This window comes from Lactuca virosa, chromosome 2, assembly GCF_052849685.1.
Source record: "Lactuca virosa cultivar CGN04683 chromosome 2, Lactuca_virosa_CGN04683_v6, whole genome shotgun sequence".
NCBI classification, from domain to species: Eukaryota; Viridiplantae; Streptophyta; class Magnoliopsida; order Asterales; family Asteraceae; genus Lactuca; species Lactuca virosa.
Window position 1 is genome coordinate 219,899,743 of NC_136427.1, and position 14,512 is coordinate 219,914,254.

General features: G+C 33.5%; 2 protein-coding genes and 1 long non-coding RNA gene across 5 annotated transcripts; all 3 read right to left on the reverse strand.

Moving 5' to 3' along the window:
• On the reverse strand, positions 1-4,843 carry PFI (tubulin folding cofactor E / Pfifferling (PFI)). Of its 2 annotated transcripts, none has more exons than XM_079079373.1 (16): positions 4,773-4,843; positions 3,913-4,385; positions 3,674-3,844; positions 3,512-3,558; positions 3,123-3,269; positions 2,951-3,025; positions 2,759-2,868; positions 2,430-2,536; positions 2,273-2,334; positions 1,967-2,074; positions 1,817-1,851; positions 1,680-1,745; positions 1,200-1,291; positions 729-805; positions 407-484; positions 1-267 (listed from the first exon to the last, which is right to left on the reverse strand). In XM_079079373.1, exons 2-16 carry the CDS (start codon positions 4,220-4,222, stop codon positions 175-177), a joined length of 1,578 nt encoding a protein of 525 aa, XP_078935499.1. In that variant the 5' UTR covers positions 4,223-4,385; positions 4,773-4,843; the 3' UTR covers positions 1-174. The 2 variants fall into 2 exon arrangements, with proteins under 2 accessions (XP_078935499.1, XP_078935500.1); XM_079079374.1 differs by having other exon boundaries at positions 4,768-4,842.
• Positions 4,844-6,590: 1,747 nt separating this feature from the next.
• Positions 6,591-9,406, reverse strand: LOC145156822 (uncharacterized). 2 transcript variants are annotated; one of them, XR_013736929.1, is made up of 4 exons: positions 9,260-9,406; positions 7,909-8,002; positions 7,146-7,198; positions 6,591-6,731 (listed from the first exon to the last, which is right to left on the reverse strand). It is a non-coding gene; the product is annotated as an uncharacterized LOC145156822 (long non-coding RNA). The 2 variants fall into 2 exon arrangements; XR_013736928.1 differs by lacking the exon at positions 9,260-9,406 and having other exon boundaries at positions 7,909-8,035.
• A 142-nt stretch (positions 9,407-9,548) lies between these two features.
• On the reverse strand, positions 9,549-12,032 carry LOC145160253 (Aldolase-type TIM barrel family protein). Its single transcript, XM_079079375.1, has 9 exons — positions 11,880-12,032; positions 11,364-11,469; positions 11,085-11,229; positions 10,861-10,969; positions 10,636-10,772; positions 10,271-10,407; positions 10,075-10,178; positions 9,875-10,002; positions 9,549-9,795 (listed from the first exon to the last, which is right to left on the reverse strand). The coding sequence occupies exons 1-9, from the start codon at positions 11,922-11,924 to the stop codon at positions 9,687-9,689; spliced, it is 1,020 nt and encodes a 339-aa protein (XP_078935501.1). The 5' UTR covers positions 11,925-12,032; the 3' UTR covers positions 9,549-9,686.
• Between the last annotated feature and the right edge of the window lie 2,480 nt (positions 12,033-14,512).

Sequence of the window (14,512 nt, forward strand, 5' to 3'; positions counted from 1 at the left end):
TAGTCACAATAAGAATGACATAAATATTATGAATAATTAATAATATATGATAGAGGGATCATCCGTCTAGTCATGCCATAAAGTTGTGATTACATGTATGTTTTCTAAGCCAGAATCTCCAAATTCTTTCAAGAAGTCTCTTCATTATAACCAAAGTAGCATGGATTTTTAGTTCTATTCGTCAATCAGAATAGTTGATTGGTTACAGACACCCGCATCATTCAAAGATTCCATGTCATCATCAAGCAAAATAGGCATCGGGGAGCCCTACAAATTTATCGGAAGAAACATCAATTCATAGATCAGCACAGCATATTTAGCCATACAAGCAGATAAGCATAAATCAGAATTTGTAGAAAAGATGAAATTGTGACATGAATGCTTATTTAGTCAAAGAAAAACAAACCTCTTCTTGAAGATAAAATATTGGCTTGATATATTTCAGTTTAAAGAAGGTCTCGCAGAGAGTCTTGAGCTTTCCAACCTTAAAAAAGGAATTGACATTATGAGTAAAGGGCATTTGACTATCACTACCAATAATTTTACACATAATAGCAACGCAACCTACTTACAATATGGGTGATGTAAGCACATTGTTTTTTTTTTTTTTTTTATTTATTATGGATTAAAAAAAAATTAAGGTGCAATGGCCATAATTATATTGGTGTAAAGAGTAAAGTAGGTTGCTATTTGTCATTCTCAGAAACAGAAAAATGAATAATACTTACAGTGGTGGTTGCTGGCAGTTTTTTTGTTAAAGGAGGCTTTTCAGCAATTGATGGTCCAACACACTTGAGAGTAATAGCTGCAAACCAAAGAGAGTAATATTCTTCTGGTAGGTAAACTATATAATATGTTTGTTGTTGATTTTAAACAAAAACCAAACTCATCCTACCTACAATATCCATTTATTACAAACAAACCTTTTGTTTAATGTTTTTTTTAATAAAGAAATAAGTTTATACAGAAAGGAGCCTTTCCCATCAAGTCCCAAGTTTGTAGAAAACTACCCTCCCTTGTTTATTCTTTACTCATTTATCCAGATAACACTTTTTCCAAACAATAAAATAAGAAAAAAGAAGGAAACAGGGAGGGAGTAAGTTTAACATGGAAAAAGAAAAATGTTTACATTTCAATAGGTATTTGCAAGAGTTTAGCCAAAAGAAAAGAAGAAAATAATAAATAAATTAGATTGATACCAATAAGTCCAGAAGCCATTTTTTGAGGCCCTGTTGGACCATTTAAAGGTCTCTCGTCCTCGATCCCATGAAATGCTTTAAGCTCAGTAAATCTGACATCATCAAGTTCAAAAAAAAATTTGAATATTTCATTCCAACAATAATATAAAAAACTTCCTTTTTTGGTCAATTTATTTTATAATCAGAATTTGCCAAACACTATCTTTTACATCATGTTTTGTTTTATAACAACTGATATCTGATTCTGGCTATTCTGTATCACATAATCAGTTTTAAACCATTTATATAGGAGGAATACATCAGTTTTAATATTGTAACTCGAATGAATACCATATTTCATACAACATAGACTAAAACATATAGAGGATCCAGGGACTAATAGTTTTAAACCATTTTCGAATAATTATTTCAGAAACCAAAATAAATAAATAACTAAAAGACACAAGGAAAGGAAAGGATGCTGGTAGAAAATAAAATAACCTTGGGTGAAGAGCCTTCATCTCTTCCAAATTTTGATGCACCTTTGACATTACAAGGCGTACATACCTGCAAAAAAGAATATTATATTTTGTGTTTTGTTATTATTAGAAAACACAACATTTACATTAAAATCATACCGAATCTCAGAGTCTTTGCGCTCTCGAGGGGTAATCTGATAAATCACAATAAGATGAGATGGATGCTTTAGGTCATAATTATTACTCTAAGGGTTAAATCTAAAAAGAATTTAGCCCTAAATGTAAATGGCAATATATGGATGAATTTACCTCACTCCCATTTAATATGTTTACTTTGGCCAAACGAGCAATCAAAACAAATCTTGCAAGCCCACCTCTGCTTGGATCAGTTACTGGATTGTCAGAGCACCGTATGTCCTGCATTGCATTTAAAAACTTGTTACAAATTTAATATTTATAGAAAGAATTAGACCAAAATACCACAAGTATGCATTTAATGTTAAGAAATACGTTTTCGGTTACAAATTTGTTACGCATTATTATTCTTGAAGGCAAGCTATGCCATAGTTTTCAGAATTGTGAGTAAAAATAAAGAATATAAATAAGCTTACCTACCATTAAGCCAGGATAAGAGTTTAGGGCATCAATGGAAGATGTCTCCTGGATTTTATTACCTCCTGGACACGCACCATAAATTTTCAATAACTTGGAATTGTTCAAGTAAGATAATATAATCCCAAAAAAAAAAAAAAAAAAAAACATAATCAATTACCAATAAGTAGGCAATGCAAATTTTGGAAAGGCTTATCAGGTTCATCTGTAGCTGAGGGGTACCAAATGCGCTCTATGTTATTCTTATTCAACTGAAGTTGCTCCAAACTGAATACAATTTCAAAAAAACCATTCAGTTGCTTAAATCCATTCGATATAAAATGGTGAAAGTACGAATGTATTATAAATTTATAACCTTTTTTTCCAAAACATATAACCAGGAAAAATGATTTCTTAGTATAAAGGTTTAATCACAAAGGGACTAGACCAATAAAATGAATGGTGAAAGTAAAGTATGTTGTATTTTGCCCCTAAGAAGCAAGAAGATACCATTTGAGTTGGGAAAGCTTCAGTATTTCACCCCAATCAGCTATATGATTATCTTCCAAGTTAAGAAGACGCAAAGAATCAAACCCTTTTACAATATTCGATGATGTAGGCTGCCCAAAACAACATGAACATGGTAAAACAACAAACATACAAGTGACATTATATGCAAAATCAACATGATAAATTACAGACCGTTATTTCCCTCAACTTATTTCCCATTAGATGCAGCTCTTCAATCACTTGGAGTGAATCTTTAAGCACTTCAATCTGCAAATGCAAATCAACTAGACTTCATTTCATTGCTATTCACCATTTTAAACTAGTCAATTGGAATTTGGAAGGAAGAAAAAGATTGCTTGCTTGCCTGAGACCAATTTATGGTAGTATTATTTAAAACTAAAATCCGAAGACTCTTTAGGTGAGATATTGCAATTACATCATGTGACATTTCATTGTTAGTCAAATTCAGTCCTGCAAGGCCTGGCAACCCACTGCAGATGCCATCAACATCCTGCAATACAAAGTTACAAACATAAACATACTCAACTTTGCAGCTTTACTTTCACAAATGTTTTCATAAAGGGTTAATCTACTTTATGCTCATTTCTGTTTTTTTCAGAAATGGCATGCACGTGTCAAAGCAAATATTCCTGGATTTTTAGTTATAATAGAATCTTCAACAAACACTTATACCAAATCTAGCATTCTTCCTAAACAACATGGGAATATAAATTTGTAAGTAGAAGAGCATACTTGCCAATCAGAAAGCAGATTTCCAGTTAAATCAAGCTCCTTTAGATCTGCAATAATGGACAAAGTTGTAATGCCACAAAACTAGGTGCAACTATCCATAGGAAAATGGTAAAAATACAAGAAAAGCCACAACAAAAATGGAGAAAAGAAGGTCAAACTTACTTGGTAGAGTGTTCCTGATTTGAAGAGGGTCTCCAGATGAGCTAACCCCTAAATACGATAATGATGCACCAGGCAACTCCTCAAATCGGCCCAGTATGTCTTGAATCTTTTCTTTACCCAACAGCTGAACATTGACTCGTTTGTTGGTGGCAGAAAATACGTACATTTCATCTGTGAATATGAAGAATAATAAACAGTCAAGTCATGACACATCGCCTTAAGAGTTGTGAATTGCATACCTTCTTCTTCTTTAGTAGAAGTGGTTCGGTATCGAATTTCTAGGGCCTGCAATAGCGAAACACCGGTGCTCAAATTGTGTGGGCGAGCGAAGGAAGCTGACTTGGGGAACTGAGCAATGAAGTAACGCACACCATTGACTGACCCGTCATGTTTGCCCCCGTCACGATTGTCCCAGTCGATCCCGATCCAGTCGCCGGAATAGCCTTCGACTGGTCCCACGTACTTTACGGTGCCGATTCGATGCGGGTCTCCAACCCAATGGACTCGCTGCCCGATTTTGAACTCGCATTGTTGGGTTGGTTTTTCCATGTCTCGTAAGTTTTGTAATTTGGATGCACAGAATCGAATCCCAATGGATTGGGACCGATTTACTGATCGTGCGTCTTTTCAGGTTGCTGATTAGACTACTCGGTGTAGGCCATAAATTTGGAAAGTAGAAGGTTTGAATTTCAAAAATCAGTTTTCATAACACCTATCAGATAATGAGATATTAGTAACATAAGTGAGCTGAATTAGCTTACAAATATAACAGTAAATTAAAATAAGATCGTTAGCGAAATCCTCCCTGATTGTAATCATCAGAGAGCTGAATATATACACAACACTTTCTAACAAAATTTTCAGTAAACGAGTCGAGAAATCATAAACTGTCACAATAGATTGGAAAACGAATGATTAAGACTCCAGATCCACGTAACATAAAGTGGTAAAGTTAATCATACTGAAAACGAAAAACACGAAAACATGAAAACGATAGATTCCGCCATCAAGTATGGGAATATATGAATGAATCACATGTGAAACATAGAACGATTAACAGGAAGACATTAAGATTGAAGAGGGAGAGAGAGTACCTTACCAGTTACCAGGGGGAGAGGGGCGGAGAACGGAGTTTCGCACCAGAGATTTGTGTGTAAAATTGAAGAAGTGATTTTGTTCAATTTACTTAGATGGCCCTTTCATTTCTTTAATTTTCTAATTCTTCCCCTGTAGTTATTTTTTTTTTCTCAACTTTTCAAGTCTCGTTTAAATTTTTTTTTTTAATGTGGACTACTTAAACCTTAAACATCCCGTTTCCGAATTCAACTTAACCAGAAAAAAGAAAGGAAATTGAGGGAAATGAAAAGAAAATAAAAGAAATTTGTGTTCCCAAGTTTAATTAAATAAAGGAAACGGAAGGAAATAGAATGATCATTTTTCTTCCTAACTTTCCTTCCGATTTGGAAAGATATGGAGAGAAATAACAAAATCTTTAATTTTCATTCTATTTCTCTCTAACTCGGAAACACAAAAAAGAAATTTCTTTTCATTTTCTCTTATTTTCTGTCCTTACTTTCTTTTCTTTTCTCTACTACAACTTGGGAACTAAGTGTTAAGGGAGTGTTTGGTAGCAGGGATTGGATGAACTGGATAGAACAAAAAAACATTAGAGGCGTGTTCAGCAAAAATAGTTGATAGTGGGTAGCTTGTAGCGGGTAGCGAGTAGTTTCTAGCTGGTAGCGTTTTGTTAAACGCTATGTGAAGTAGCATTTGGATTTGGAGCGTTTTGTTTAAACTAAACGTTAGAAGTTTGTAGTGTCAAACGAGACTTTCTGTTTAAAACGAAGCGTTTTGTCAAGCGCTAGAAGCTAGAAACTCTAAAAACGCTTCGTGACGAACACGCTCTAGATGTCGTTTGACATGCTTAGAACAGGAACAAAATCAGTTTTTGACCAAGTCATATGGGATAATTTGTTAAAAATGTAGTCCCACCCAAAATAATGGAGGGACAAAATAGATAATTACAAAAAACCCCTTAGCCTGGATGTTTCCTCGCTACCTTGATTGTTTTCCTACAAGACCATAGAGATTGTCTTCTCTATCTAAACATGATTTTTTTCCCACAAACATTGACTTCATCTTTTTTGTTTTCCACGGACATTCACAATCTTCTTATTCTATTGAGTTTGTCTCTCTTGGGAACCACGAATAAGTCTTACTCTTTTTTGTGTTTTTGTTTTTGACAAAAATGATCCATTATTTTTTCATGAAATTCTCAGATCCCATGTCCCGATCATCATTTCTTGACAAAAAACAATCCATCATTCCAGTTTTAGGAGATCAAATGTTCATCTAGAACATCATCCTTCAAGTGCAGTACAGGTTTTGAAAAATTAGCGTTTGATTCATTATTGCCCAAAACCATTATGAATTTGAAATAAAATGCAAAAGAAACAAAGTTCATTATGCAGGGTTAATTGGGTACTCCTGGTAATAGTGGATTATCTTTGGCTCTTTGCATTCGGGTCTTTCACGTGAATTAGGAAAAAAAAAACTTAAAGAGCTTTTTCTTAGTTAATTATGTGGTATTCTATTTCTAAAGGACAGTTTAGTAATTTTAAACTATTGTTCCGACCAATCTTAGTTTCATCAAACATTACAAATATAATTAGTTTTGTATTGTCCAGTTTAGTCTAGTCTTGTTCTATCTAATCTATGTACCAAACGCTACCTAAACGACATTATTTATGTCTCAAAAAAATAAACGTAATGACTTCCCGTCAGATCAATATGTAAATTGAACGGACTTGTGTTTGAATATTTTTATTTTTGTATTGTTTAATAAGGTGATAATCATATGTAACGACCCAAATTTTTCATTTTTAATTAATAAAACACATTTGCATAAACCATGAAATCCCAACATAATTGTTTTCAAATCAACATTCATTACAACTTATTTAAATCATCAGAGTGTCCCCAAAACATATCAGTGAAAGAGAGATAGAGTGCACGTCGCGCCATCACGCCTTGCCTTTGCCCTTGGGCTCAGATGTACCTGAAACAAATCAACAACTTGTAAGCGAAATGTTTAGTGAGTTCCCCAAAGCATACCACACACAATACACATACACATATCATGTTAGCTAATTAAACCTACACACATATCACGTAAGCCATGCATACATAAAACCTGTAATAATGTCATGGGCTACCCCACATGGTCTTTACCTAGGACTGCCATGGGCTACCCTACATGGTCTTATATCCAATGACATGAGCTACCCCACATGATCTTTACCTAGGACAACCATGGGCTACCCCACATGGTCTTACATCCAATGCCACGGGCTCCCCCCGAGGTCTTCCATGCAAAACACACATTCACATGTCATACCAAAACACATAATAACTAACACATAATGGGCCGGCCTTGGTGCCTTAGACCCATGGGTATGGTGAGAAGACTCACCTCTGCCTGCTGAATACAAAAGTTGTTCTCCTAACAGTCCGTAACCTCCCGTGCTGAATAATAATATTAAACAATGTTAGGAATTTAATTAATCAAAGGAAACCCAAACTCCAAACCCTTCCATAAGGCCCAATTATACATCCCTTGCTAATGGGCCCAAAGTCCAAGTCCAAAATCCTTAATGGGCCTCTTGGCCAAATAAGGCCCAATCAATATGTCCATGGCCCATAACAGATGATATGACTCATAATTCCTAGAATACAACCATGCCTAATAATCAACTGAGGCCCAATAGCTCAAAAGCCCAAAACAGATTCGGCCCAACTGTGATGCGTACGCTCGGCGTACTGGGGTCTTGGGACTACGCGCGGCGTACACTGGGTTACGCCCAGCGTACAACCAGTTTAAGCACTTTCTCCATTAAGTGCTTAATACTCGTTTCCTTTACGTCCAAAAGTCAGATCTAAGTTTGTTAAGACGTCCTAAGGCATAAAGTTGGCAACTTTCATGCCTTTGCATGCCTCATATACACCCAACACCTCCATTAAGAATTTTTCAAGGTCTTTAACCCATGCATGAGACTAATACTTCCTTCAAGACTCCATTTTTATGATACTAAAAGACCAAGGGACCCCAGATCTGTCATTCCCATCCTCTAGAGTTGCTTAACTCACCAATGGAGGTCCAAAATCAACCAAAAGGGACAAGATAGAAAACCCTAGCTAGATCTAGAGATTTAAGATGAAAGATCCAAGCTTTTTACCTCCAGAAGCTTTGCAAGATGACCAAGATGCAGGTTCTTGAAGCACCAACACGTCCCAAGCTTGCTTGACCACCTCTTCTTCTTGGAATGAACACTAAAAGGGCCACAAGTGCACTCTTTAAAGCTCAAAATGGTCTCACAAGTTTCTCTGGAGTGTAAGAACATTCTAAGGCTGTGGAGGCTCTCTAGGGTTAAGTCCAAGGGACTTAAGGTCGCTTAAATAGGTCTCATGTCCGAAAATTAGGGTTTTGAACCCCTGGCACGTACGCCCAACGTACTTCTGGTACGCCCAGCATACGTCCAGCTCCACCGCGACCATCCATACATAGTACGCTAAGCGTACACTTAAGTACGCCCAACGTACTTAAAGGACCAATAAAATGTAAATTCTTGAGGGTTTCAAGTCGTACCAGATTTAGGGTGTTACATCATAAAAATAACTAATATGATTATGAGAAATATAGTGAAATAACTTTTTTTGGATTTATCTAAATGGCCAAAATGTTCAAAGTACTACATTTGCAAAATAAATTTTACCAACTAAAAATACACTTTGGATTTCAGAGTAAACATTGCATTAAAAAAATGTATTCTGAAATTCAAGTAGATTTCAGAAATCAAAAGAAAAAATCTAAATTTTCAAAAATGCATCGTCCTTTACAGAAATCTAAAATACATTTTGGATTTCAGATTAAACATTGCAGACCAAACAAATGTATTCTAAAATTTTAAAGAGCATTTTTAAAATCCAAAGAACAAATCTAATATTTCAAAAAAAAAAAAAAAAAAAAAAAAAACATTTCGTCCTTTACTAAAATGTAACAGAAAAATAAATAAGCATATCAAAAAAGAAATAGGTTTGACATAATATATATAAAAAGTCGTTATACAATTGAAAAACTAATTACTAAACATTACGTATTTAACAGATTAAAAAATTATAAATAAAATACTAAAAAAGAAATATGTATGATATAATTATAAAAAGTCGTTATACTGTTGAAAAACTAATTAAAAAAAAATACATATTATATATCATCGAAAATCCGAAGCACCCCTATTTCGAAATTGTTGGTTATATAGAAAATCGATAAAACATGGATCACTGATTTTCCTAATCTGTGGTCATTTTTGTGCTTATCCTTTAATAAATCAACAAAGTTGTGTATTACTAAAAAAAAAAAAAAAACTTATTTAAAAATAGTTTAAAATAATAATAAGTTGATACTAATAATGATTACAACAAATTTTTATGTATGTTTGCAGTTGTTTAAACATAAATCATATTCTAGTTCTAATTAATAAAATTATTAGTTTTATTTTCAAGCGTATGATCAAAATGATATTTTACCTTTTTCACATTCTATGAAAACATCAACAAAGATTGTTGATTAAATTTCAACAACCACTTTGCTTTAATTTCTATGTTTCCTTTGAAGAAACAAAAAGCATTCCATTCCATGTGCTACGTTCATTATCCATGCCCAAAATCGTTAAAAGGGAGACTGGTATTTAAAAAAAAAAAAAAAAAAAAAAAAAAAAAAAAAAAAAAAAAACTCACTATCATGTCAATATCATCAAGACTATGTAACAAAAATATAAACATGGTAAACTATGTATTTTTACACAAATGGCAAAAGTAAAACCTAAAACCACATTAATTAATTTATGCAAATTTTGTATCATACCAAATTAACCTCACAATTCACAAATGAAATCTTGTTAGCATATGCAAAATTTTGCTTACAGATAAAGAATGTTAGTATAAGATATTTTACTTAAAGAACCTCACCATAACTATATTCTCTTGAATTAAGTGAACCAAAAGTAACTCCATATCGCTTTGTGTTGATAGATTCATAATACTTTTCTTCCCCATAAATTCTCCTAAAATTACCAAACAAAAACAAATAAACAGAACAGAACATGACAGGACTGAATTGAACAGAACAAGCATAAGACATACGCGATATCAATCAAGCTTTCTGATTTTGTTACAGCCTTTCCTTCCGGAAGCTCCAATGAAGTATAATGCATTATCATCTCTTTCAATGTGTACTTTGTGGTTTTGATATCATGATCCCATAAAATGCTCTGAAACCCGAAAAAAAAAATTGCTGACTAAATCTTTTATTTTTTACGAAATTGAAATTGTTTCATATTTACCTTCCTTACATACTCTCTTTTCACTTCTTCAAATGGGGTTCCTTGAGGACTGAAAATTGAAGCATTCCAAAGTGCACCTCTAGCAACCATCACAGACGAGGCACCTGTAAACAATTTTCTATTGTAATAATTTAATAATTTTTTCAATAATGTGAAAAAAGTAAAAATCATATAATAAGTTATTATTACCATTTACCTGTGACAGCTCGGATGTTGTGAAAATCTTGATATTGGAATACATCGCCATTTGCAATGACTGGAATAGAAAGAGCATCTACAACATGTGCAATTTCACTCCAGTTTGCAGGATCTCTTGGTCTGTCTGAAACTTTTCTGCAATTCACTTAACAAAAAACATGCATCATCTTTTAATTAATGTAGGAGATTAAAAACTAAGTAATGTTGCATCAAATGTGGTAAAAAGGGTATTATTGTTTGCAACTGGTAAAACGTATTGCTGAACCAATCAGATCTTAGGGCATATTTTTTTTTTCTTCCATTAAGTGTTGTATGGATAAAGTGTTGAACATGATTAATGATGTATTTTGTATAAGTTATTACCTTCCATGAACAGCAATAGCAGAAACCCCAGTTTTTTCAATTCTTCTGGCCAATTCTACAGTATCTTGAGTTGAATTCAGTAGGCGTATTTTGCATGTTACTGGTATGCACAAATTCCTCTTTAACATTGTCAAAATCTGCATTACAAATTAAATTTTTTTAAGGATCAGCTATAAACTACACATAATCTATTAAAAAAATCACCAAATTACATGTATTGCATACATCATGAATGAGATCTGGTTTAGTCAATAAAGCAGCTCCCATTCCTCCACTAATAGAGAATGCCTTAGGGCAACCCATGTTCACATCTATAGCTGCAACATCTTTACACCTGATTCAAATTTCAAGACACACAAGATGAGTACTTACATTCAATTGAAAAGATTTAGAAAAAGAATTTCTTAAGATCCCACTTTTAGAATATTGCATAAGATCAGGAAGCTTACACTAACTCTGCAGCCTTTAAAGCCCTAACTGCATCTGAAGTGCCCATTTGAAATACCACCTGATTCCTTTCTTGCTCACAGGTTCTAAAAACAACATTCTTTGTACCCTTCTCCACTATATCAGTGCTACCAATAACATCTAGCTCTAGCATGTATAAACAAATTAGAGGTGTCAGTGTCAGCCACCTTCTTTACACATTTTGAAAGATAGTCAACTGTTTCAATGAATGAAGGGAGAAAAAAGAAAAACAATGTTGTATTACTGCAATTATAAACTACCATTTATGTAGCGTTCACATTTGAGTAGTTTATGATCAATAATCTCCTCTCCATATGTAATGTCTGCGCCATATTGAGCTGCCAGTAATCTGAATGGTAATGTCCCCTGACAGAAGAACAAATTTGTGTAACTCGACCTCTAATAAGTCTTAAACATGAACGTAAAAGCAACTTGATCTTAGCACAACCTGGTGCTTTTCAAATGTGAAATCGATATAATTAAATGGTTGAAATTCAACACCGGTAACCTCTCACTTCTAATGCTTGTTATAATGTTCAGTTCCCCTTGGTTAATTTTTCTCATAAGTTTAAAATCGGTAAAACCTTTGAGGTTGAACTCAACTAGAATGAAACCTAAGTATATTTTCTTTTCAATCCTCTGGGAAGAACAATATCAACTGCGAATACTGGAAATGTTATCTTTTACAGTTTAAGAGGCAAAACTAAACCCTAGGAAGATATAAAAGGACGAATCATATAAAATGAACAACAGTAGAGTTGAAAGAAAGGACTTACAACTCGAACCATTGGAGCAAGAACAAGTTTATTCCTGTACTCCATCTTCTTCGTAGTATCGCACGTCGCCACTCGATTTGTCGGAAGTCAAAGACAGATTCTGATCAGAGTCCGCCGGGTCAAAACTGCTGACCGATTTCATGGGCGTAACTGTATCATCAATCGTGTATGGAACAAATTGGGCCCAATCGTTAAACGGAAAAGCCCAGTTATTAGATATTTATATTTATTTAATTATTTACTACACAGAAAATAGTAATTATTTAATTTATAGTTTTGTTTTTATATTATATAATAACATTCAGAATTTTGCTAGCATACACATGTTTATAAGCTTTGTTTTGAAAATCATATAATTATGTCAATAATTATAGTGATCAATACAAGTGTCTTATAGTAGCGTAAGTAATTATATTGATATGGTTTTGTATTTGCATCCAAACGTTTATGTCGTTGAGTGATTAAACATCTTAAAATAATTAAAATTTTGTATCACATATAAACAAAATTGAAAATTGAATGAATATTAAAAAGATTTTGAAATGCTTTTCACATGAAAATCAGGGGCAAGAGGAATAAACTTTTGTTATCTATTTACAAGTAACTTTTTGGTAATTGATTGAGCAATATTGAGCAAAAGATTTGAATTCAAAACGTCAATTCTTTAATTAAATAGTTTGATCTACTTAGACAATGTCTATGAAAACTTAAGTTTTCAAAGCTTTACTTGTGAGAGTAGACTACGAGCACATATATGACATCGATTATTGTACAAAACTTATATAACAAGCATTAGTTAATAATAAACTAAAATGTAAGGTATAACATAATACTACTGCTTGTATTGTTTATTGATCATAATAAAGTAAGTTCAAATACATTAGAAGAATATTATAATTTCATCAATTGGCTCAACTAGAGATGGGAAAAAGTCAAAAAACTAGTTTGAAAAAAAAAATCAAACTGAACCAATTTTTAAACTTGCAAATTGTTCCCAAAAAAATGTTAATTGGGCTATAAAATCTTCCACCAATGAAAACTTTGGATTATTATATTTACAATGTATATTTAACCAATAAAAATATTTTAAATTTTAATTAAGACTTGGGGTGTCATCCCTTTAATTAACCTCTCAAACAACGTTTAGCAAGAGATATAAAGTGAAGAATAATTAACCTCTCAAACAACGTTTAGCAAGAGATATAAAGTGAAGAATATTGAAAGATTTGGGAGCATATATTATTGATTGGTTCAAGAAACAGAAAAGACCTCCCCCAAAGGAAGACAAAAAGGCAGCTATGCCCACCCTTCAACGTCACACAAATTATTTCCATTGTTAGCCAATGACCAATGTCATCTTTAAAGCCATATGCCCCACATATCACATTTTCTCTATCTTATAAGTTATAACCATGAAAACCAAAAATATTATGTTTTATATATGTGAGATTTGTATCTTGATTCTTGATCAACTCTATTTTAGAATGTCTCGAATCAAATAATCATCCTTGAATCAAAAAAAAAAAAAAATTTGATGTTAATAATATATGATTTGTTTATCTATAAAATATGGTTTAATCAACGGATTACCATACTTAGTACTTAAAAAGCACTTAATTCTTAACAATTGTCACAACTCTAGTAAGCTTTCTTTACCCTTGTAACTTGCTTTATCCTAATTTGGATATAATCTCCCTAACTTAATAAATGAAACATTTTGCCATATAAGGTTTGGGGGAGTGGTGCGGTTCAGAACCGCGGTTTTGTCACCGTGGCACATGAACACCGCCCCCGGATGCGGTCAGGGTGCGGTTCAGGCCTCATTGTGGCACCTTTTGGCCGCACGATTTGATTGGTCCATGATCTTTTGACCGTTTCAACGGTCATTTTTTCGATTTTTTTAAAGTAACCCTATATATACGTATCATTTTCTTACAAAAATCTCATTCAAATTTCTTAACTTTTTACAATCTTTTTCTCAAATCCTCCCAAAATGTCTTCTTCCAAAAGGCCTACCAACAAAAAAACGTCCACTACAAACACCACAACCCCAAGACCTTCATATGATCAACCAATTTATTCGTCGACGTATTATCACTATGGTGGTATGCTTTCGTATTTTCCCCAACAAATCTCACAACCACAACCCGACCCAGATTTTAATCCATTTGATTTTTTTGTCTCAACTTGAGTTTGTTAAACAAACACAATCACAACCACGAACGATCATTTCTAATTCTTAACCAGAATTCGTTCAAGAAACTCAACCCACTCGAGCAGCAAGTAAAAGAAAAGATAAGGCAACGGCTAAAGGATGGGAACCCCTAGAAGTGTTAGTGTTGGCACAATCATGGATCGATATTTCAGAATATACGACGATTGGAAAAGACAAAAACATGACCGTTTTTGGATTCGGGTTTTACATAGGTTCCACAAAGGAACGAACAGTGGAATCTATCGTTCAAAACATCAAGTGTACTCGAAATGGGGGAGAAGAACAGGGAAGTAATGTTGTTAATGATTTGTATACCAACATGAAACGTCAATGGAAAAGTGGAGAAAGCGATGATGTGATTGTGCAGAAAGCGCTGAAAATGTATCAAAAAGAAAACATGAAAACTTTTAAATTTCTT

Excerpts from the sequence above, each read along its gene's own strand:
- PFI (XM_079079373.1), bottom strand. The coding sequence starts at position 4,222 with ATGGAAAAACCAACCCAACAATGCGAGTTCAAAATCGGGCAGCGAGTC. Across the intron at positions 1,852-1,966 it reads ACATATTAAATGGGAGTGAG|ATTACCCCTCGAGAGCGCAA; the intron begins GTAAATTCATCC and ends GTGATTTATCAG. Across the intron at positions 1,292-1,679 it reads ATGAAGGCTCTTCACCCAAG|ATTTACTGAGCTTAAAGCAT; the intron begins GTTATTTTATTT and ends TGATGATGTCAG.
- LOC145160253 (XM_079079375.1), bottom strand. The coding sequence starts at position 11,924 with ATGGAGTACAGGAATAAACTTGTTCTTGCTCCAATGGTTCGAGTT. Across the intron at positions 10,773-10,860 it reads AACCAGATCTCATTCATGAT|ATTTTGACAATGTTAAAGAG; the intron begins GTATGCAATACA and ends TTTGTAATGCAG. Across the intron at positions 10,003-10,074 it reads AAAGAGAGTATGTAAGGAAG|AGCATTTTATGGGATCATGA; the intron begins GTAAATATGAAA and ends TTCGGGTTTCAG.